Source organism: Danio rerio, chromosome 17 (assembly GCF_052040795.2).
Source record: "Danio rerio strain M-AB ecotype USA chromosome 17, GRCz13ab, whole genome shotgun sequence".
Taxonomy (NCBI): domain Eukaryota; kingdom Metazoa; phylum Chordata; class Actinopteri; order Cypriniformes; family Danionidae; genus Danio; species Danio rerio.
The window spans coordinates 44,891,553-44,917,585 of NC_141037.1; the positions used below are offsets into that span (position 1 = coordinate 44,891,553).

The window sequence follows — 26,033 nt, forward strand, 5'->3', positions numbered from 1 at the left end:
AAACGAAGCAAAAGGATTTTTATATGGAGTGAAATACTTCTCTTTAGACATCTTCTCTATGTGTATTGTTTAATAATTGTGCGCAATACATACAGGTAAATGTGTAATTAAAAACATATACAGCGGATTTAATTGTTATTTTTAAATCACACAACTATGGTATGCAGGATTTTCACAAGAACACTGTATTTGTGACGAAATACTGTGTGTTTCATATTTACATTCAATGTGGTTCTTTTTCTATCCAACAATACTTTTTGTTGTGTTACTATTTAAGTGTTCCTTTTTTGCTCTGGCAACGTAGCTTTGTTTTCTATGGTTCTGTTTACTTTGTTATTTACACAGCAGCACAGTAGTGCTGTGTATAATGTTAAGCAGGAAAAAAACCTGTAATGTAGTTATTTATCAAAAAAATATATAATTTGAAAAGTTGTGCAACTAGTTTTAAGCAGGAGAAAAACCTGTACCGTATTTTATTTGCGAAAGATTTTGTGCAGCTGTTGTTTTTGTGCAGCTGTTTATTTGTTAACAGGGAGGAAAACCCCTTTGTTTGAATTACATTTTGCTCAAAAAATGTTTAATAAAGTTTTAATAGAGGCTTTAACTTGTGTTTGTTTGCCTTTCATGAAGAAACTGTAGCTTGTTAAACTGTGGAATTGTCCTGCTGTAGAAAATGCTTTGTTTTAAGTTCCTGTTCACCTTGTAGCAAAGTCATACAACAGACGTGTTGATCACATACTGCCATGCAAGGTTTATAGTCATCAAATGACTAGAGTTCAAATCAAATTAACATTTGAGAGCGGTGGCACAATATTCTACACATGACAGAACCGCGCATGCAATATTTACGTTTTGACATGTTTAGAAATAATAAAGTATGTTGAATTTTAATGGCAGCAACATCAGCAGATTCTGAATGTCTGAGTCAGGATTCCACACTTATTTATATTAACCACTGATCATTACTGGATCGTAGCAACACAAAGTTTCTCCTGTTTTGTGCATCACTGTTCTCAGAAATGTTAAAGTAGGTTAACTTACATCAAAAGACATTTGCGGTTTGCATCAAAGAGTGTGAATACAGCTCTGTTTGGTGGTCGCATGATCAAGACTGATCCGTGAATAAATGCATTTGCTATAAAGCTTACAGTGCAATCATCAGTGTGACTACAGTTCAAATGAGCAGTGGCATTTCATTCACACTTTTTTTGCTTTCGCTATATTTGAAGTTTAATGAAACAGAAGTGCTTATCAATTAGGTTGTTGTAGTGACCTCTAACAAGGCAGGATATTTTTGTAGCAAAAAAAAAAGTCTACACTGTCACAAAAAGGGGTGATGCAGTGGCACAGTAGGTAGTGCTGACGCCTCACAGCAAGAAGGTCGCTGGTTCGAGCCTCGGCTAGGTCAGTTGGCATGTTCTCCCTGCGTTTGCGCGGGTTTCCTCAGGGTGTTCCGGTTTTCCCCACAGTCCAAAGACATGCAGTACAGGTGTATTGAGTAGTCTGAAATTGCCCAGTGTATGAGTTTGTATGGATGTTTCCCAGAGATGGGTTACACCTGGAAGGGCATATGCTGCATAAAACATATGCTGGATAACCATTTCGCGCTGTCATATAGATATTTGCATTGGCGGGTAAATGCATTTGTTACAGTTACTGTCTAGAAGACCCTGTTTACAAAACAGGTAGGGTGGTTTTGTTTTAGGTGTGATTTAGGGTTAGTTGTGTTGCGTTTTTTCGTTGCCAATGTTCTAAAAAAAAATTTGACATATTGGCTCGTTCACGTTAGTAGACTCTCCTTTGACATTTGGCTTAAAGTTAATGTTCCCACACCAGAACTTAAGACTGTGGCCTTAAACCAAGTCTGTCACAAATTGTTTATCCTAACTGTAGTTTCTAAACACGAGTCAGTAGATTCGCATCTTGTCTCTCTTCACTTCCACTATCCAATCTCTCTCTCGCACTCTGCGTGTGTTTGTGTGCAAGGAGATGCTGCATGAGCTCCGCCTTTCACAGAAAGCAGAATGCAGCGCGTTCGACAAAAAACTTAGCTTGTTATATTACTGTTATGTAACCTAATCATCATCATCATCGTGTTAAATTTCTTTATATAATATAATAAATATATTGCACCTCCAAAATTTACCACCCTCATTTTCATATATCGCGCTACAAGACAATATGTTGACTATCGCGACAGGCCTACTCGACACTTGTTAAACATTTGAGCCAATAGTCTTATCTTCTGCAGCTTTTGGCCCTGCCCACACTAGGGTTGGCATCAGCCACGGTGAAGCGAATGTGAATTTGTGGGAACGTTGCACTGCACCATCCACTTGTACTAGGGCTAAACAATATTGGTAAAAATGTACATTGCGATATTTAAATTATTTGCAATTTATATTGCAATTTTTCTCAAGATAGCTAAATGATTTTAGATTGATTGGGATGATTTTGTAGGGGAGTGCATAAAATATAATCAGCAAGTTACAAACGGAGATAAATAGAGCAAATATACAAATGATACAGATATAAAATCATCAAATGTACAATAAAGCTGTAAATTCTTCATTGTGCAAGTAATTAAATACAATTAATCTTTGTTAAAGCTACAAACGTAATTTCCTTATGCTTTAAACTTGCTTTAAATTTTTAAACAGGCCTTAAAAGCACAAGCAATCATACGCTTTCACTTTATATTATGGTCAAGCTAAAACGGACTAAATTCTCATGTGTTCTAAAATGTTGTACCTGGTCAACTTTAACCTTTAACCTGACTCCACATTGAATTCTGCGTTGTTACTATTTCGTATTTTCTCACACCGATGCTGAAACGATACATTGCGCAGCCCTAACATGTAGTCAATGCAAAAGTATAAATCAGCCTTTAGTGTGCAAATTATAATTATAAAGTTACACATGTAGAACACTGAAAATGTATAAAATCCTCTGATGTTTTTTTATTATTAAATTGCAGCTCAAAAATGTGTTTCCTGTAAAGAAAATATTAATAATAATAATAAAAAAATCACAACTTTCAGAAATATCTTGGCCACATCAGGTCCAGTGTGCTATGACTTACAAAGAAGCTGGAGTATAATCTCTCATGGCCCTTTTCCACTGATTAGTACGGGTCACCTTTATTAGGCTTGCATTTCTACTGGTACCTCGTTTCTGATGGTACACTTTTGGTGGGCGTGGTGTACGACAGACGACGTCATTCACACTCGAGGCAACGTCAAAGTAAAGCTGTGCGGATCATTCACATATACGAGAAGCACTTCTCACAAAACTGATGCTTTATACACATAAATAATTGTGTAAAAATGTTCATTACAAAGCTTTCTATGAACATGATTGGATTATAACTGCAGAACAATGATAGTTCTATAAAGCCTACTGTATCATCTGCAATTATATAAAATAAATAAATAAATGCAACATACTGTATATAAGAGCTGATTCTGGCTAAAATGAGAATCGCGCTTCTTTTGCTTAAAATAAAGATCACGATTTTCTCATGATTCAGTACATTAATTAATTTATTTATTTAGGTTTTAATGACATATCAGCAGCATTGGCTATATTCTTGGCAAAAACATATACCAAATATACAATATATAATCATAGAATCATATCATTACTTAACAATTATACATTGTAAAAGAAACAACAAAAAAAAGTAGTAACAACAATGAAATCTTCTATAATGTACAATGAAACGTGTCATATACAATCTTTTCGTTTGATTAAAGATAATCTAAAAGTGCTCCAGAAGGCATCTTTTCAAACATTTACTTAAAATATTTCCCAAATAAAAACGTTTGCTGATATCATTTAAAAATACACACTCTATTAAAATATGCTTTATCATCAAAATATTCTTATACAAGTCACAAAAAGGTTTTCATGATTCTGTACATGTAAAATAAAGGTTAATATGAGTAGGCTATTATTATTGTTATTTCTCAAACATATGATAAAACAATAATAATACTATTATGTGTAGGGCTACAGTTGATTAAAATGCAACATATTGAATAGACTTTGAATGGTGGACTTGAATAGACTTTAAATATGTCCTGGTCATTAATGCACAGTAAAGTGATGACATCAGAATAGTTTTTATAATTCTGAAGTTGAATTATTATGTTTGAGACACATGCTTGTCATGTGTTATTGACAACATTAATAAACATTATTAGAAAAAACAATTTCTACTGGTAAAATCAGATATTTGTTCATTATCAGATTCTTTTCTGCATTATATTCAACATTATATAGGCTACAGTAGTTATACTTACACTGGTAAACATTTTTTCTCATGCACAACACTTGAGGTTTGCTATGACTGAAAAACATATTAAACTAGTCGTGAGTTTTTATTAAGCTTGTCGTAATCATTACTCTATAATGCAATAAAATTGTTTAAATGATGTGCACGCTTTCGGTCTCATTTTCATTGCTATGTGCGGTTCATACTTCCCGCACGGCTCCCAAACGATCACTCTGTGCAACAAACTGGATGTTATTTGCAACTTTATTACCTGTTATTCACAGCCTATGCAGGTTCTGTTCACTAAAGTAGACTTCATTCACAGGCGTGCGCACCCTCTCTGTGGTAACAGCTCACGTCACAGGTGATTTCGCAGCCATGAATACATTATTACATGAAGACAGAAATGACATTTTTGGGTGAATTTTCCCCTTATTAATACAGTATGTGACTCTTTCAACACCATTTAGAGGTGTCCACGTTGCAACGAGCAACAGTGTAAACAGTGTAAAGACTTGTGCACTGCCTTTGCTTTTCTCCTTAACTTGAAAATATGATTGGCAGAATCGTAGAAATGCTAGATTAAGATCGTCTAGGGGGCATACCTGTCAACATTGGGATTTGAAGATAAGTCATATGCCCACCATAACAAGGGATTCCCCCGAGCCCCTTTAAAAAATCCCAAATTACTAAATATGCTCATTTCGTTGTAAATAAACAGTTAAACGGTCGGTAATATGTTTTATTATTATTTACAAAATAAAAAAATAAATAGTATACATTAGCAGCAAATTCATTAGCAAACAGTTCAGCTTAATAAAATTAATAGCTATTATAATGAAATAGAATCAAGCTATCAAATCTCATTAGCCGTTTCTTCACTGTATAACTCGCACATTCTGAATAAAGAGCAACGAATGAATGATTTATTTAGATTTTTTTTTTTGTTTCATTACATTAAATAAGAAGTGTCACTTTAAAAATGCATGCATCTAAGGTTATAATAAAAGCATCTAACTGCTTTCCTTATTGTTTAATCTAATTTAGGTTGAAATTACTTGTGTCTAAAAAAAACCCCACCAAGATCAACATCTTCAGATATTATTATTAGTTGCGTGTATATCTGTTCAAACACGCACATAAAACCTAGACTTTCGCTCCGCTTCAAATCACGAGTACAGAATCCGTTTGGGAAAACGCATCTGTTTATGACTTTGGACCGTGTCAGCTGACAGTCATGCAGCGCTATATGACTGTTTTGAGGATTGCATATGAAGGGATGATGGCATCTGTAATGAAAATGAAGGGAATCGCGCCATTTTTATGTTTAGTTCAAAGTGTTTTCATGTCTAAACAAAGTGAAAGCACAGAACAGACTCACATTTTAGAGCAAAGGGGTGGCCCCTGGTGGTTCGGCGTTATGGGTTGAGTATAGGGAGGCTCAACTCTTTAAAGTTTATTTGCCACCCTTCAGAGAAAGACTGAAAATATGGGAGAGATACAGGAAAATACCTTTACAAGGTGATAGCAGGATAGAACTGTAAAATACTGGAGAATCCCGGGAAAAACGGGAGGGTTGACAGGTATGCTAGGGGGTCGAATCGGGATTGAAATCTATTTTTGATTAACCGTGCAGGTCTACTGTATATGAACACATAGAGACCATTACAGTCTCCAATTACAGGAAAAACTACCGAAAGCATACAATTATTCCTTATTTGGCTTCAAAAACAACATGCAATATAAAGCCCAGTCAGAGCAAACCTCTCATCTGTATCTTTAATCTTCACCAGCACATGTAACCTGTTAGAAAGTAACTCCGTCATTCTGAGTTCATAATAGTCCAAAAGGTGATCATAATAGTAAAACATGGCAGTTTGTTCATGTTTTTAGGTTGCTGAAAGAATCATTTGCTACTTTGTTTTTCCTGCTTCTCCTTTTTTCGCACGTCAGTCTCGTATTTGTCCGTATCTGAAAGAATCAGATGTCAGAAGCACTTTAACAATCAAGAGCATGTTATTATCATCGGATAAAAAAGTTTGTTATTTCAAATATAGAAGCACGGCGAGCTCTCTGGAGAAAGTGAAACCGCTTGTGCTTTTAGACAGGCTCATAAAACAACAACAGGACACAGCATATTTTGTTCTTCTTGGCTTTGTGGCTGTTAATCAAGACTACAACAAGGTTTGTTTGAGCTCGGGTCGACCATGGCTTGTTATTATATTATAACAGTACAATGTCTCGGCTGTGTTTTTAAAAAAATGGCGGTTCCTTTGTTTTCATTCTCCTGCTTGTCCACAAGCTACTGACGCATCTCTGTAAATAGAAAATAGAGTTCAGCTGTGCGTCTAGCTTCACCGTTTGTCATGCTAGGTACCCTTTGCAAATGTACCCAAAAAGTGGTATGGTACGTTTCGCTTTTTGGTACCCAAAGGAGTAGTATCAACAGATATTAAGCAGACAGTTTACTAATACTCAAATGGACCAACAAAATAAAGTGTTACCCATTTTCAGAATGTCTACCTAATAAAGTCATGTAATGCAGTTAGTGTAAGTCTTGTATCTTTCTATCTGAAAGGGTACAGCCCTGCTCTAGGCATTTTATCTTCCCCTGCCATCCCTCACTGGCTCTTTTCTTGGGTCACAGACATATAATCGCACTCAAACAATGAGCCCTGTTTACAGTCACTGACATTCCTCGCAGGTAATCTGATCACAAGTATTCACCCACTGCCACAAAACATGAGGCAAAAGAGGCAGATCAAAAACATGCAATACGTTAGAAAGTTGAGAATTGTTTACATGAGGGACAAAACAAACAGTTTGGAGGTACAATCATTTAGATTTAGACATATGCTCATGCATGCCACTTATAACAATCACAATTCACAGAGCAGAAAGTATGTGCAAGAGAGTTCTGTCAGACAATGAAGACCTACGGACATATGTCCTTAAAGCCATATTGTTTGATTTTATTTTTATTATTGATTCATCCAGTTGCTTATCTGTCCATTTATTTATTTATTTGTTTATTTATTTATTAAACATTGGATAGTTTAAAAAGAATCTGTTTAGACTGGCTGTAACATAAAATTGTTCCCTTAAAAGTTGAAAGACACTTATGTTCTATTTTAATGATCTAATCGCATGGCGCAAAAGCATTAAGAGCGTGTCCGAATCCACTTTTGCAATTTTAAGGACAGAAATATACAACAGGATTGTCCTTATTGTCTTAATGAGTTTTGGGTATGTTTTTAGCATAACGTGCACCTCTCTTGTTCAACCTCTCTTGAAAAAAAAACAAATCTCCTACCACAGCTATGCTGATGACACTCAGATCTACCTAGCCTTACTCCCTATGGGATACAGCTCCACTGACACCCTCTACCAGTGCATTGATGAAATGAATAGTTGGATGTGCCAAAATTTTCTTCACTTAAACAAAGAGAAAACTGAAGTCATTGCGTTTGGGAACAGAGATGAGGTTCTCAAGGTGAATGCGTACCTTGACACTAAAGGTCAAACAACAAAAAATAAGGTCAAGAATCTTGGTGTGACAAGTTTCAATAGTAATGTCAAAGCAGTTAGTAAATCAGCATATCATCTCAAAAACATTGCAAGAATCAGATGCTTTGTTTCCAGTGAAGACTTAGAGAACCTTGTTCATGCTTTTATTAGCAGCAGGGTGGATTACTGTAATGGACTCTTCACGGGTCTTCCTAAAAAGACAGACAGTTACAGCTCATCCAGAACACTGCAGCACATCACACCTGTCCTCAGGTGTTTACACTGTCTCCCAGTTACATTCAGAATAGATTTTAAAGTATTATTTCTTGTCTATAAATCACTAAATGGCCTAGGACCTCAATACATTGCAGATATGCTTACTGAATACAAACCTAACAGATCACTCAGATCTTTAGGATCATATAAACTAGAAATTCCAAGAGTTCAGTCAAGGCAGGGTGAACCAGCGTTCAGCCACTATGCCCCTCGGTGCTGGAATCAGCTTCCGGAAATGGTTAGATGTGCTCAACACTAGGCTCATTCAAATCAAGACTGAAAACACATTTAGCTGTGCCTTTACCAAATGAGCACTGTGCTACGTCCGACAGATCGCACTTTTTTGTTTTTCTCTTCTTTTTCATTCTTTTTTATGACATTTGATCTGTTTTTAGGTTTTTTTTAGTCATTTTTATTATTTGTTTTTATTTTTCTTATACTTGTTGCTTTTATTCTCGTTTATGTAAAGCACTTTGAATTGCCACTGTGTATGAAATATTTACGGTTATATTTGATATATAGTGTAATGCTGCGTTCACACCAGACGTGGCACGTTACGCTTGAATGGTGCGGCGCGAATGACGAGAATTGCGCAGTGCGCATGGCGCGAATGGCGTGGCGCGAATTGAGCGTTTCGCGCGAATCACTCGCGTTCGAAAATCTGAACTTCAGCGGACATTCGCGCCGCATTAACCAATCAGGAGCTTGCTCTTGTGGGGGCGTGATTGTGACGTATCGCTTGTTGTCGGTGTCCCAGGGGAAATCCCCCAGCAGACACAGACAAGAAGTTCATCAAACTGGGCTGGGCTCAGTCAGAAGCACTGCTGAAAACCTCCATCAGCCAGGTTTAGTTTCTGGAGGAGTCTATGAGCTTAAAGAGCTGGATGCACCTCTAAAAAGGATATAGTGGACTCAAACACAGCTCTAAACTTATCAACGCTTTTTATCATCCTTCATAATGCACACAAACACTGTTATTTTCTTCATAAAATCCATGTTAGCCCTTTAGCTATGAAGCTAGAGTCACGGGGCAGACAGAAGCCCTGTACACGCGAATCCGCGTCATGTCATGAAGTGAATTTGACACGCAAATGAAGCGGGGTTTGTCGTGCAAATGAAGTGAGTAACTTAAAATGTTCATGCAACTATTTACGCGTGAATAGCGCAATTTATCCGCGTGTTCCGCGTCTGGTGTGAACACAGCATAATACCCTTAGTTTCCTAAGAAGCAAAAACAAGCGAAAAAACAAACCCAAATAGACAATCTACGAAAACGAGGTGCTAAAATTGTTACACTCATATGCATTTTTTAGTATTTGTAAAATGTCACAGTTAAACCTTGGACATTTAGTCCCATGCATTATAATTAATCAGTTGCAAAATAAATGCGAAACAATACAAATTGGAGCCCTCAAGCAGTGAGAATGATTTTGTTGTCCTCTCTCTAAAAAAAAAGAAGGCAATTTGAATTCATACTATCCTCAGCCTGCGCAAAGAGAAGAGTTCCACCTCCTTATCAAATAATTGCAGGATTATCTCAAAAGATTCAAAGTTATGTTCAGAGGCTCAGTTTTATACTTTGCCAGTAATACTAGAAACACATTAAAAGAAAACATAAATATCTATAAACCAGTTGATGCTACAGAGACTATCAACATGTCTATAGTGTGGACACACACACACAAATCAAACTGCAGCTTCATAGAGCTGTGTGCCAGGAATTAGAACCAGCATTCAGTAAGCTGCTGTACTGCTCAACCTTTTATTCTAAAGACCCCCTCCTCTCTGAATCAATATTGCAAGCCCCACTGACCTTTACTGTTTTCTGAATTAAAAAATAAATCAATAAATATAAATAAATAAATATATAAAAGTAAATAAATTCTGCTGAAAACACCGATGCTCTATTGTACAGGTAAAGTCAGCACAGGGTATGTGTGGAATAATGCAAAGGAGTGGCAGCACAGCCGGCTGAGCAGGAACAGGAGGGGCAACGAACACACCACTCCCTCTATTCCTCCATCATACCAAATCCCTGAAAACAACACATTATGAATTCAACCGTCATTACAGTGGGAACACAACACTCCTAATGAAGCCACCGAACCTGTACACCATTCCTCTTCACACAACTCAATCAAAAATTTTGGATTATATTTTATATATATTACATATTACATGTTTAAAAGTTTAGAGCTGCATGATTCTGCATAAAAGAAGAGAAACATTTCATTTTTTTGCTTAGAAAAAATAAAATTCTGTTTAAAATTTTTTGAATAAAAATGCCAATAAAATAAGACATAAAACTTTTCTTCAATCACATTTAAAGAAATGTAATAAAAAATAACAATGTGCAAATAGGAGTGTACAAATAAACTCAAGTCATAATAATATGGTAATTAAATGTGCAGTAGGGGATCGTCTTCAGAAACATTTTTTGTTGTGCTGGTTGAAAATCTCTTCACAGTCCAATAGTAATGAATAAAGTAAATGATCTAAATGTGTTTATATGTATTTTCATTTTCTGGCAAAAGCATAAAACAAAAAAATGTTCCTCCAATTAAATATTGTCAGGCCGACATCTCCTGTAATTCCGATAAGTCTGTCAGCAAATGCAGATTTGGACTTCTGCGCATTTCTTTTCACAAAGATCCGCCATTCGTGCGTGCCCACCTGCATGAGCGCCACACGTTCACGACATGTGCAGCACACACACAAGACAATCATGGACGTGGTAAAATCAAATGCTTAATTGAAACTTTAGAAAATCAAGAATCAATACTGGAGTTACTTTTGCATGCTGGAAGAAAGACGACACCATAGCTGAAGTATTACTGTTAGGTAATGTTCTGTTTTAAAAACTATTTTAGCAGGCTAAGCTTATGTTATATTGTGTTGTGTTTTGAATGGCTTATATGCACCTATATTTTACAGACTATGATATGCACAGGCATGTTGATCAGCCACTTTGACAGCATCGATAATGTATATTCTTATTTAGTTTAACAACAAAACATCAGCAAATATCCTTATTCTGCCTAACCTGCTTCATTGAGCTGAAGTTGCTTTTATATTCGCTAGTGATGGGAAGTGATGGGATCATTTTACTGACGCGGATCTTTGAGTCTTGTTCATCGAGATGAACAAATCTTTTTTCGAGTCATTTCATTCATTTGGTTCAATTTGCCAAAATATTATTAAAACGTTACAAATTGCTTCCAAACAAATCTACAACTAGCCCAAAAGGTTGATCACACGACAAATAAGTCATAAATAGAATACTATAAGAAGGGAAAAATTATAATTCGTTGTTTACCTGCTCCTTTCTCTATGAAGGTATTGTTGTCTCTTTGCTCAGCTCAGCTTCATGTCTTCAAACATCAGTGATTCATTCACGTTACACTGACAGTCACATATTATTTTAACCAATGTGCACAGTCTGAGTCGATAGGAGCCATGATAATTAGTTCACCTTTCAATTCAATTCTTTTTCCAGCTCTAAACGCATATAATTGGCCCGTGAGGAACGAATGACTCAGACCTGATAGAGGACTCGAGAGATGAACGGATCAATTCTTTTTCCGGCTCTAAACGCATACAATTGGCCCGTGAGGAACGAATGACTCAGATCGATTTTTTTTTTCCAGCTCTAAACGCATATGATTGGCTTCTGCCTTTTTGTGATGAACGCCTCAAAAGAGTTGAAACGAACGAAACCATCTGCACAAATGTGCGCACGTGCGGATGAACGAATCACTCCCTGAGAGGACTCGTAGTTTCAGAGTCATATTGAAGATTTGTTCAAAATGAACGAATCGTTCATGAATGACCCATCATTAATATTCGCATTGGTTCATTTTTGAACAATGACAGCCTTGCTATACTGTTTACGCTACTCTGAATATTCACTCTGCAATAGTGTGCAAGTGTGGCTTAGTAATAAAAGTAATTCCTGCATGCCGCCAGTCAAACACTGACTAACTGGCGAATTACATGAACTAGTGGGTTGTCTGCTGTTGTGACGCGGTGCGCGCATTCGCGATTTCAGGAGGCGTGGCTTTAAACCACAGTCCCTCCCTGCCATCCAAAGGTAATATGCTAAGCGGTTAGCAATTTGGCAGATCACCTACGGCATCTTTAACCTAATTGCGTCAGCTCAAGTGCAATTTCATGGCTGCTAAAGTCATTATGCAATTTAGAACATGAACTGGTGATACAAAAATGCCTTGTTTCCACTGAATGGTTTGGTTCCATAGGGTACGAATCACCTTTATCAGACTTGTGTCTCCACTGCCAAATGGTACCCTTTTAGTAAGCGTGGTGTCAGACAGAACGTCATTCTTGTTCAAACAAAATAAAGCTGTATTCATGGGTCATGGTATTTCTGTGTGGAGTTCTCCTCGTGTTCACAAGGTTTCCTCCGGTTGCTCAAGTTTCCCCCAGGTGAGGTGGGTAAGCTAAAAATTATCCGTAGTGTATGTGTGTAAATGAGTGTATATTGATGTTTCCCAGTGATGGGTTAATTTTAAAATATATGCTGGATACAGTAAGTTGGCAGTTCATTCCGCTGTGGCGACCCCAGATTAATTAAGAATCTAAGTGTAAAAGAAAATAAACTAATAAATGTATGGGTCATGAAAATTTGGGATATGTGAAGCCATAACTTCGGAAAACTCAAAACAGTGACCATTATTTTATTTTCTTCCAAGTCTTAGTCATCTTGACAACACAAACACTGCTGTGACATCAATGGAGACCCTGCCTCTGCTTTCATTTGATTGGAGAATGAAAGGGATGCAACTAAGTAGCGAATTTTTTTCACCCGAGTTGACTTTTCTTCAACTGCAGGCACACAACGCGCAACAGTAAAAGTGTTAGGCACGCAAAACGGCCACGACCATAAGTAAAGAAAAAAAAGACGATGTCTAAAAATTTGGGTTAGTACAATGTCTAATGTGAAACATCTTGATGGCATCGTCATCTTAGGTGGCGGTGAATTATTTATTTATGAATCATTAATTAATTCATAAAGAATGAATTATTTTTAGCCTACCATTTCAACTACCTGACCCGCATGGTCTTCGTTTTACCCATAATCAAATCATAAATAAATAACGATAAGTTACATAAAATTTACCACCTGTAAATGCAACTCTGGCATGAACAGATCTGTGTCACTTTAATGGCGTCTGCAATCTTGGTTGGTAAAAAAGGTGCACACCAACAGGAAACTAACCAACAGTGTCTGAGGTTTTCGCTAAAATTACACACGTAAATGAGAAAGATTGAAGCAGTGGACTGATGCTGTGACACGTTACCTGATAGATTCAAAAGACCGATGAGTCGTTAGATAGAGAAAAGATTAATTAAATGTCACGTTTATTAACTATAGTGAGACGCAATGTAGCGGTTCATCCATGATAAACTATCTGACGTGCACTGCTCTCTGGAATTTTGTGCTCTAAGCACCTGCTGACTGCTGGAGCTCAGACTGCACATATGCTCCAGCACATGACAGAGTGTGTGTGTGGTCACATGATGTGTGTTTTCAGCAGTATAGTGTGAATAGAGATCTTTTCAGAAATGCTAGGTAAAATTGGACATAATTGGACAAAATTGGACAGTGTGGACATATATTGTTTTTGTTCTAAAATGCCATTTTTAAACTAAAACATATTAGCATAAACGAGGTCTAAGTGTGCACTTTTTGCGAGCGGGTTGTTGCGGCGACGGGGCCGGGGCAAAGTATCACAATGCCGGCTCAGCATCATGATATCTACCGGCCATCAGCGATGAATAATGGCATCATCTATCGACCTAACCCTAGCTCTCAGTGAAAAAAATTTTTCTCAATGTCTCAAATGCTCTCAATATTCGGTGTGTTCAGGGCCTAAGTTGACTCTTTCATTGCCTTTTGGAGTCTGCTGTCGGCACCGGTCTTTCCAAAATCCAAACAGGCAGCTTAATACAGAGAGTGGAACAAAGAGCTTCAAACAATCGATGATTAAAAGCCAAAGAATACTAAAAATTTAATAAACATATTTTTTTATATATTTTACACACATTTGATAGTTGTATTTGCACCAGCTCCAAACCCACAACTTTACTCATTGGGTTACATTGGGCTTTCAAGTCTCTTTGTTCAGTCCATCTGCTTGTTAAGTGTTGTCACGCGAAGCATCTTCCGTGTCAAAGCGCTTTATTAAACTGTATGAGGAGACTCAACAAATGGTATTAATAAATGTTTACAAAGCAATGTAATGTTTTCGAAAATCATGATCAATAGATTTATTTGTGATATGACTAAAAAGTGGTCATAAACAAATTTTAGGGCTGCAACAACGAATCAATTAAATCGATAAAAATCGTTACTAAAATCATTGGTAACTAATTTCATAATCGATTCGTTGTGTCGCAAGACACAGGGACGTTAGATTAATAAAAAACACTTTAGTTCAGCAGGGAGCTGAGTGAACACAGTTTCTCTCATGCACTGATACAGAGTTCGGTGCCTCATAGACAGGGATGAGGAGAAAGGAGGTCAACAGCAGGGTCCTACTTTTTTTTCGTTTTGAAGTGAGGACCGTACAGTCCCTGGTGCTGATTATCCAGTTTGACAAGCATGACAAGTTAGCGTTAGCTCGTTTACCTTTAGAGCAGCAACTTAGAAAATCAATCTGAGCTTCGGCGCGGTGTTTGGTGCTGAGCCAGAGAGAGCTCGCGCTGAGCAGAGCTCTCAGTAAGGGATCGTCGGAAAAGTTCTTCTTTTTCCGAAAACAACACAAACTTAACCCCGCTGAGAAAGACATGTCATATTATCATAATTATGCAGCATTTTAACCACCTAATACTTAATTTATGTTTTAGACATGTAAAAACAAACACGTACTTACGTGTTTAGATATTTACAGTTTGTAAAACACACAAGAAGGTCTAACAATCCATTCAAATAAAATTTGCTGATGTGTTTTATTCATATCAATACACATTACACATAGTGAAAGTAACTATAAAGTTGAATCTACTCTTCTCTAAGTTCACAAGCCACTTGCTTGCATGTATTTAGGGAGTAACTGGTGAATTTACGTGCTGAATCCTGCGTGTTCTGCTTTTTATGAATGAGGCAAATGCAAGGCTGCAAGTAAACATGGCGACGACCATCTCACGTTATAGATCAGGATCACTTACACGTTTATGTGAACTGGAAAACTTCTGTTTGAGATTATATCTCAATAAGATTATTTTTCTTACCCAATTCACAAATAATTTGACTTGTTTTAAGCAAACAATCACTTAGTTTTTTTTCAGAAAACAAGACATAGTTTCTTATGCTATTTAATTTGTCTAATATGTATCTTGATTTAAAAATATTTAGATACTTGGATTGAAAACAGGACAAAACTACTTAGTTTTTCATTTTATTATTATTATTATTATTATTATTATTATTATTATTATTATTATAACAGCTCAGGGATGAGCTTTTTTGAATAAACAGTTGGAAATTAATGTTTATCTTTTTTTTATCCGATTCATCGATTAACCCAAAAAATACTGCACAGATTAATCGATTATTAAAATAATCGTTAGTTGCAGCCCTAAAATATTTTATCAATTTAAATGAGTACCGGCTTGGACCCGGAAACAGTATAACTTGTTAACACTTAACAAGCGGATTACTTCCATTGTATCAGTTCAGCTGATGGAACGGAACCAACCCTATGACGTCAGACACAGCGATATTCCAAGATGGCGGGATCTTAGCTCTAAAAACTTTGTAAAACATGCCGTTTTCTTCAAAATGGTTACATTAATCGAGTTTGTTTAATGTATTTTCATTAAAGTGGAAATTAATTTACCAAATAATGTAAACTTGACTGACTGCATCACCTCCCCTTTAAGATCGTGTACAGTGTTGAATCGAGATCACCATCTTTAAAAGTTAAATCGCGCAGCCTTGTTATAATATTGCAGTGTGTACATTATGGCATTTTTTCGGTTTCTTTTTTGCTTTATTTAATTTCAACCCACCTACAGGATCTATGAGTAGTTGTGATGGTATTTATTCAATAATAATCAGAAAAGGTTTGCCAGTGGCATTTGGGGCCTTGAGACTGATGGATGGATTCCTGCGCAGCTCTGTCCTTAACCAAATTGCTCAAGGTTTGAAAACTTGTAATGGGATGGACCCCAGCCAAATGATTTGCATCATTCAAACCTACATGGAAATGCAGGACTCATGTAAATAGATTGCAATCAGCTTCCTGGTAACCTTGTACTGAAAAACAAGTGCTCCACTATCCTTATGCCAATGAATACACTGTATTTTCCATCACTGTTTTAATAAGCAATGTAATTATCATAAGTCTAAAAATCACCTGACAGACTCAAAGATTTTAGTATTAGGCTTTCACATTCAACACCACACAGCAACTTAAACATACACATGTGTACATAAAATACATTCATTGACAGTGCAGCCATTGCTTGTTTTCTCTTATTGTCAGTCCCAATGTGACCTAAAACTGGAATATCAATAATCGTATGTGGTTGTTTTATACCAGAATGTCAATGACCCTTTCCAGAAAAACAGCATAATGTATAGCATGGTGTGTAATATTAACCCATGTACTGAAATCAATATGATTTTTCCTGTCTGCAGCCAGAGGAGTGGTTCGTCCCAGTGACCCGGGCTGAGGCTGTTGACCGTTGTGTTGTCACTGTGATAGTGGCTATGGGGGTTGGTTGGTGAAGAGAGTAAAGGCAAGCTGTGTGTGATCAGGTGCTGCTGTAATGACCAAACTCAACCATGCCCAACCACGCATGGCCGGTGAATGCACACACAGCAGCTCTCGGCTTCAAACCAGCAGCCAAAACATGGCGATGCTTAAGAAAAACTTTCTCCATGACAAAAATTGACTACTACTATTTAATTTAAAGGTTTGTGAAAAAAAATAATTAAAAATAATTAATGATAATATACTGATATTATGTCAATTTCGTTTTTAAAGCATTTTTTTCAATCTTAAACACATTGAATAGATCTATTTTTTTCAACATAGGTTCATTGGAAACACAAAACAGAAAAAATTGTTTTGTCCTGGCCACTTTCTTTAGTTTGCCTTTGTAAAGCTTATTTTGAACCTCGATTCAAAAGCAATGTGTGATTTCCATTCGTTTATTTTCAGTCATTTTGATTAACCAATACTTTCATTTCAGTTTCAAGTTATTTCAGTGACCACTGTAGTTTTTCTTTCTTCAATGGGAGGGTACCAACAGTTTAGTCCATGTCTGTATGCACCTCAGCCTACTTTTTTAGTGAAACTGTAAAAAGGTACTTTATCATACGTTTAATTTAAGTTTCAAAATAAAATGAATTGCTTCTTTTGTTGCTTCTTTTCACAATTATGGTTTTTGGGACACGTCATTGGCGATTAAACAGCTAGGAAAAAACATAAAAATTGCTGAAAAACACAAAAATCAAGAATGAAACTAAACTCATTTATTTTCTTTTTGGCTTAATCCTTCTTTTAATCCGGGGTTGCCACAGCGGAATGTACCGCCAAACTATCAAGCACATGTTTTACGCAAGGAATGCCATTCCAGCTGCAACCCATCACTGGGAAATATCCATAGACACTCATTCACACACACACACACACACACACACACACTACAGACAATTTACCCTACCCAATTCACTTATACCACATGTTTTTGGACTGTGGTGGAAACCGGAGCACCCGGAGAAAACTCACGCGAACACGGAGAGAACATGCAAACTCCACACAGAAATGCCAACTGACCCAGCTGAGGCTAAAACCAGCAACCTTCTTGCTGTTAGCTGAACATGCTACCCACTGCACCACCGTGTAGCCCTGAAACTAAACTATTGATTTATTTGATTTAAATAGTATTTTTGCTGCATTTGTGGTTGTGAATGCATTAATACACAATACATAGAATGAGTCATGTAGAAACCAAACACATTTTTTTAAAGAAAATTGTGTGTGTGTGTGTGTGTGCGTGTGCGTGTGCGTGTGCGTGTGTGTGTGTGTGTGTGTGTGTGTGTGTGTGTGTTTAATAGGGCAGCACGATACTGAAAATGTATAGTGATAACAATATTTCTTATGTTATAACATGTCACTCTAAATTTACCAAGTTCTTGTTCAAGTAGGTCAAGTAGCTGTTTATTCATCGATAATATGTTCCTGTACACATCATTAGTGTGAAAAGGAACAGTTTTTAGTTGTTATTTGGTGTGTGTATTTATTTGAAATCCACAAGACATTTGCCTCACATTTCTATCTCCATATGGACAACTTTTCTGGCATGGTCAGTGGTCATTATATAACAAAACGCAATCTAACGGATTTCAGATTTGCAAAAATGCACACAGTGCATCCACTCTAATGGATTTGTCATTTGAAAAGTGCAACAAAACGTACCATGCGCTACTTATTTAACATTTTACAAAAATGTAGGCTGAAGCACATATTTTCAATGAAACCTAGTATGATTTAGTCACATCATTTTTTTTTTTTTACCATGATATAAACAGATAAAAGCACCTCTATTAAGCATGTGAAGAAATGTGTAACTTGATTGCTGACAGCACTGCACAATTCATGTCTGATTCACAATGTGTAAACATGTGCCAGTATGTGGTAATGTAACAGCTATAGTAAACAAGCACATTTTTGGTATCACTGCCACTTAAAAAAAAAATCTATGACTAATGCTAATTATATGTATTTTTTCTCGATTTTTAAAATGCATTTTGACAATAATTTCCGTCAACCAGTGAAATGTAATATGCGGCAGTAAAGAAGCATGCAAGCTGGCAAACCAACCACAAATGATGCCAAAGTGTACTAAAATTGACTGTTTCCAAACAGGTTCCAAATGGGTGCACATATAACATTCAGGATAATATTTGAGCCAATGGAGCGCATATGTACTAGGGGTGTCAAAATTAATTGTGTCCTTGGTGCACCATGATGCAGACCCAGATAATTTGGTAACGGTGCAGTGATAATCATAACCGGTTATTGTGTACTGACGTTATTTATCTCATATGCGCTATGTCACCATAGCTTACTATGGCGAGGGAGGCGAGCGCGAGTATTTAAAGAACTCCAACTACTTAAAAACGCAGAAAATGTGCACAATTTCACTGTGTGTGTGTTTGCTGGACAGTCTTTCACTGACTCTTTCAGCAGAAGCCCCTATTTCACTGCAAATGAGAGAATGAAAGTAAACTCCATTTCTTTCTCTCTATCACTGTGGCCCATTTGACCTGCTGGCGGGACTACTCCTCTCCTCTCGGCTGTTACAGCGATACGTCTGCAGAGTTTTCTCCACTGTGTCTATCATGGATCATATGATAGACACAGTGGATCGCTGCTGCCGTTTTTATCAGTGTCACTCATCTGTGAAGAGTGCCAGCGTGTAAGAGCCAATTGCAGCCCTTTCTGTTGAGCGCATGACCAATTAAAGGGGTGTAAGAAAGAACTTGCTAGACAAGACTCAGAAAGTGAGCAGGACATTTATATTTGTTTATTTGCTATGAATGTTCATGTTGTTTAAAGGTACAGTTTATATATCTGACTGTTTGTATTAAAGGACAAAATTGTTTCACAAATAGTATATAAATATAAATATATTAATACATTTTAACACAAGAATTGCTGTGCTGTGAAAAAAAAAATCAACTGTGTATGCATCATCCCTGCACCGTGATTAACCAGGATATCGAATTGAACCAAATCGATGGCATTATAATCGCAACTGAACCGAACCGTGAGACCAGTGTTGGTTCACTTCTCTAATATGAGCAATATAATCGAACCAGCAATTTGGCCAAACACTTTAAATGGTAGTGGGGCAAATCGTGAAGGTTTGCTATAGATTTGTCTGCATGTGATTTTTTGACATGACCTAAAAATAGTGTGTTTAAAAAAAAAAACGACCAATGTCAAATAATAATCTATAAAGCAGCCAAACAAATAAATAACAGCCAAATTGAAAAGTGGGAAGGGGAAAAAAATATGTAAATTCAACAGAACACTAATAACGAACCTTCTCTGTACCTCCATCACTCATCCTCACTTCCTGCCCACACAGGAAGTAGCCTGTGAGAGGAAATTCTTCCCTTTATAAAAGCACTGGACAATGTCACACGGCAGGCGGCTGAGAGCAGGCCTATACGGAGATCCAAATAACAGCTGATGACAAAACAAACCACTTCTATCTAGCTTCTAATAGACAGACTGTAAAAACACACAGGACATGAGAGACAGCATCCTGTGACCTCTGCTCACTCGTCTTGACACTGAACCAGAAATGAGTCAGCAGGAAAAGCACTGATTAACTGTTCATATAAAAAAGCTGCCAGTAAAAAAAAAAAAAAAAATACTCAGAAAAAAAAAAAGTGTCATTTTATTTTAAATCTGTATTTTAACATTCTTTACAAAATCCTCTTTGAACCAAAGATTTCAAAATAGTTTGAAATAGGTAAAGGGTGTGTAAAGCCTGGTTTATACTCAACCCCTCCACCAGTTCACTTGAGTGCTGCGGCAAATTTGATGTCATAGCTGTGCTAGTGGAGGTTCGCTTTGGGTGCGCGCAACATGATTTAAGCTAGCAGAGCACACTTTTTATTTTTATTTTTTTAGACTCGAGCGAACAGTTTGCGCAGCGGCACATTTGATTTGAGTTGTATATGAATCACACTGACGAGATTTTGTATAAAACAGGAATGCCTGCACATAGTTCTTTATGATCTGTCTATGTGTGATCATAGAAATAACCAAAAGACCAATAATTCTTGACAAGAAATTGCAACAAATGGCCGTGATTTCAATCGTCAAAAACTGTAAAAATGCTGCAGTAAAAATCTGTAACCTGGTTGACAGTGTGTTTCCATAATATATACGGCGAATAACCGTAAACAGAATTTCCCAGAATTCCCTGCATGGCACGTCACTTTTTATGGCTTTTGTTGACATTAATATGGATCTTTTAGTTGTTTCTCCATCAGTAATGTACATTAGAGATTTATGTTACATCTAATGTTAATAAACAATGTTTATTTCATGACTTTAATTTTCTGCGTTACCATACTGGTGTTTAGTAGCTGTGTGAATGACACTGAGCACCTTCTACACACTAGCACTCTTTTCTGCTTATGAAAATTGTTTGTAATGAGCATTGGTTCATTATGTAACTTTCTCATCACCACCTGCATATGGCTGTGTTAACATGTCGATCTGTGTAACAAAAGATGTGTAGATGTTGTTAATTTAAAATACAGACATATTACATCTATAAATGAAAAAAATGGTAGTTTACTGTAAAAATGAGAAATTAATTTTACGGGTTGTACCTTATCTTTTACGGTAAAATACTGGCAATCTCAGCTGCCGTTTTTTGTTAATTTTCATGGATTTTATGGATTTTTTACAGTGTAATTTTAATAACTCATTTCTAATAACTGATTTATTTTGTCTTTGCCATGATGACAGTAAATAATATTTTACTAGATATTTTTCAAGACACTTCTATACAGCTTAAAGTGACATTTAAAGGCTTAACTAGGTTAATAGGCTTAACTAGGCAGGTTAGGGTAATTAGGCAAGTTATTGTATAACAATAGTTTGTGCTGTAGACTATCGAAAAAATATATAGCTTAAAAGGGGCTAATAAAATTAACCTTAAAATGTTTTTTTTTTTTTATTATTAAAAACTGCTTTTATTCTAGTCGAAATAAAACAAATAAGACTTTCTCCAGAAGAAAACTTTTATTTATTTATTTAAAATGTATTTATTTTTGAACACATACAATAAATCTCATCATGAACTAAATGTTTTTAAATGCATGTTGGTCAAAATTATTCCCACCTTTGAATTATATTAGTATTTTTTATTATATTATTACTCTTTCATTTATTTTCTTTTCGGCTTAGTCCCATTATTAATCTGGGGTCGTCACGGCGAAATAAACAGCCAACTTATCTAGCACATTTTTACGCAGTGGATGCCCTTCCAGCCGCAACTCATCACTGGGAAAATTAGATAATTATAAGAATTATATTTTTATAAAAAACATTTTTAATTATTCCTTTTTTACATTCGCCATTTGCCCATACTTAACGACTTAAGATTGGAGGAAAACTTGGAAAGAGATTAGATCTTTTTTGTTCCCATGAACTCACTTCTTATCCTTCTGCTTCTCTAGTCCATGTTGGTGCTCTTTCCTAAAACAACATTCAAGATCCTGCAGTATATTTCATTGTGCTGTGTACCTTTTGTGTAAGTTTTCTGTGCTCTTTCTTTATATCCTGTTCAATACTCAAGTATCTAGCAACAGAATATGAGTTTTAAAATGAGTGCAAACCATCCCAAACAACTTGTGGTGACTCAACTAATTTCTGCAATTCTCCAGCTGTAATCATTAGAGAGTGTCATTGCCACACAATCAAACCTCCTCTCTCTGCATTATGAGAATACAGACACACGTCCTCTTTCATGCCGATTCATTACATCTCCATTTGATCAGGACTTTCTAATTATATGTTGGAAAAAGTTATTGTTAATGCTTTTCCTATTATTTTCAGTCACTTTCTATTGTTGCGAAACTCAACCATCTTTTGCTTCACTATACTCTTTGATTTTGCTCTTTGTGATGAATGAATAACAGAATGTGTTTCATATTTCTTTTTCTGTGAAACAGAGAGCTATGGCTGGATTTTCTTTTCTTGTTTTACAAATTTTTGTGAGCTTAAAAAGGGGGAAAATGAATTTCCAACTTTTTCAGCAACTTTTTCAGCATATGTTTTACGCCGGATGACCTTCCGGCCACAACCCAGTATTGGGAAACACCCATACACACTCATTCACACACACTTATTCACTTTGGACAATTTAGTTTATTCAATTCACCTATACCGCATGTCTTTAAACTGTAGGGGAAACAGGAGCACCTAGGGGAAACCCATGCAAATATGAGGAGAACATGCAAACTTCACACAAAAATGCCAACTGGCCCAGCCGGGACTCGAATCAGCGACCTTTTTGCTGTGAGGCAACAGCGCAAACCACTGAGCCACCTTGCCACCCTAGAGAAATTTCACTTATGAATATTAGAAGAGTAAAAATGTGGATGTTTTGGACAAAAAAAAAGTTTATTCATATTATCTTCCTACCAAAATTAATTGTTGTAATTTCAATAAAATTTTAGTTTTTTGTTAATTCAAATGGAATATAACGTTAATACATGTCACTAGTGCTGTCAAACGATTAATCGCATGCAAGATAAAAAAGTTTGTATTTACATACTGTATATATATATATAGAGAGAGAGAGAGAGAGATGATAGATAGATAGATAGATAGATAGATAGATAGATAGATAGATAGATAGATAGATAGATAGATAGATAGATAGATAGATAGATAGATAGATAGATAGATAGATAGATGCATTGATTTGACATGGTTAATTAATCGTAAAGGCTTCTCAACACAGCGTTTCTGCACGGATTAAACTGCTGCAACTAAAAGTTATGCCAACTGTGCGCTAGATTAAAGTTCGAAGCTTGTACACTGAGACTAATACCCATGCACACTGGATTAACTATGGCTGAAGCATTAAACTTTAACGCTCACATATCGCATCTTTTGCACGGATGGTAAGTATTTCCAATAGAGGAGTACAGCTTGCACTAGTATATTGGGAGTGAGAAGGATGTGGCGTGACATGCTCATGCTTTCCAGGCGCACTAGTTGAAATAAGTGCACTGCGAGTTATGTGACAAGAACTAAGCGTTCAGCTTTATACTTTGCTTGGAATACACACATTTTAGTAAAAAATTTTTAAAAACCAGTGAAATAATTGATACAGGTGTTTTACAAAAATAGTGCCTTATATCAACTAGTGTCACATAGAGTGTTGCGTAAATATTTTGGTATACATTTTACATGTCTGTTATGAACAATTATATCCACATAAATCTTAATGTTTATGAATAACAGACCTGATCTGTAATGTGACAATACATAAATAAATAAATTTAATTTTTTCACTTATTTATGATTTTTTTATTGTTTTATTCTCGCCCTTAATTCAGATTCTCTCGTGTCTGTTGTTCATTAATTTTCTATAGCCTACATTTATGTCTGATATGTGTGCACATGTATATCAAATCTATTAGACTATATCTGTTATTTATATATATTCTGTATATAATCACACATATTGATGTTATATATATATATATATATATATATATATATATATATATATATATATATATATATATTCCTATAGATATTAATGTGTCAGATCTATTGTTTTAACATTCTATATATATTCACATATGCGTGTCGTGCGTGTTGTTTATATATTTGCCACGTTTGTATCCACACACAGCAGCCTGACAGGTCTGTTGTTGATGTAGCACGATAAGCTAGCTAACGCTAATCATTGAATCCATACATTATCGATCACTAACATTACAGCCCCTGTGCCACATTCGAACACCCATCTGAACATCTCTGTGGCATTTACACCCTAGAATCAGCTGATTTTACGAGATAAACGCGTGATGTAGGGAATACGCTCTGAAGGTTTCAGTGCTGTCAGTCTCACTCACCTAACAGCGCGCGCAGATGCTTCAGACGCGTAAAAACATCCTTCTTTGGGTCCAGAACTTTCTGTGTAGATTTCTTGACGTCTCCATAAACCCTTCGAGTGAACATTCCGCTATAAAAGGCGATTTTGTAGCCGGTTTTACCTTCCTTTCACCATTCAGACCTGTGTGCCTCTTCTGTTTGTAAGTGTGAAGAGCAGCAGCTGCCTGACTGACTGACCGACCGACGGCAGGGCGCCAGATCCGCTGAAAAAAATCCCCCTGTGAGGACAACCTGCCAGATTTGGAGCGTTTTCACACATGACTGCTACCATATTTGCTCTCGTCTAATTAAGCAGATACTGGCTCACCTAAAAGATTGGACATATAAAGCGCGAGAGATTAACTTAGAGAATTATTATAAGAATTATCGGTCTTTTTTCATGCAATTAAAGGTCGTGTATTTACAAAACAGACTTAATCTATAAAAAAGAACATCTAAAGCTCATGATGAATGTATTAAAGCATTTCTAAGCGTTGAGTGCACGATGGTGCTTTTTACATTACATTTTATGCACAAAATACACATGGGTGTTTTAGACAATATGGCAACACACACCGCCGCCGTGGGTGTGTAAATACGGAAGCAAAGCTTACACTACTTCATGTTATTATTATTACTATTATTATTATTATTATTATTATTATTATTATTATTATTATTATTATTATTGTTGTTGTTGTTGTTGTTGTTGTTGTTGTTGTTGTTGTTGTTGTTGTTGTTGTTGTTGTTTTATTCTTGCTGTTTGCCACTACAGAGTAAAAAGATTATTATAATCCTAAACATCTATCCTTAAAACGTTTGCAATGTTTACAAATAAACCCTAATATTTTGTACTATGACACACACATTCTCAGTTACTTGTAATGAAAGAAAGCTATAATTTAATTCTGTACGTGGTGACGTAACCCATTGTTCCAGTCAGATCAGGTGTACACCTGTGATGATAGATTGAGCTCGCGCGCCTCCTGCTGTTTGCTTGTGGTTTTGTCCACAGCTGCCGCTGTTACTGCGCAGACGCACAGTGAACCGCTAAAACTGGTTAGAATTTAGAACTTAAATCCCTGAAGTGACTTAATTGATAAAAGTAATCTAGCAAATTGTGTTATTTTATGCAATCTGTAAATTTATAAAATGGAACATCTAAATTGTTTAAAGTCAAAAAGTAATTGCTTTATTATACAGTAAATACCCAGCTAGCAAAATTCATGTGGCTCAAATCCGGCCCACAGCAGACACTTACATCTGGCTCACATACCGCATGGAATGATGGCACTTGGGCG

At 36.2% G+C, this 26,033-nt stretch overlaps 1 protein-coding gene across 18 annotated transcripts in view; it reads right to left on the bottom strand.

The window, feature by feature from the left end:
• ralgapa2 (Ral GTPase activating protein catalytic subunit alpha 2) overlaps window positions 1-24,935 on the bottom strand; it is a 324,396-nt gene extending 299,461 nt beyond the window's left edge. For all 18 annotated transcript variants that reach the window (XR_015513714.1, XR_015513715.1, XM_087290968.1 and 15 more), the window contains exon 1: window positions 24,714-24,935. Coding sequence is in view for 16 of the 18 variants with exons in the window: in XM_087290968.1 (XP_087147094.1) it covers window positions 24,714-24,819 (106 nt within the window). In the remaining 2 variants the exon portion in view is untranslated. The remainder of the gene's footprint in view (window positions 1-24,713) is intronic.
• Window positions 24,936-26,033: the final 1,098 nt, after the last annotated feature.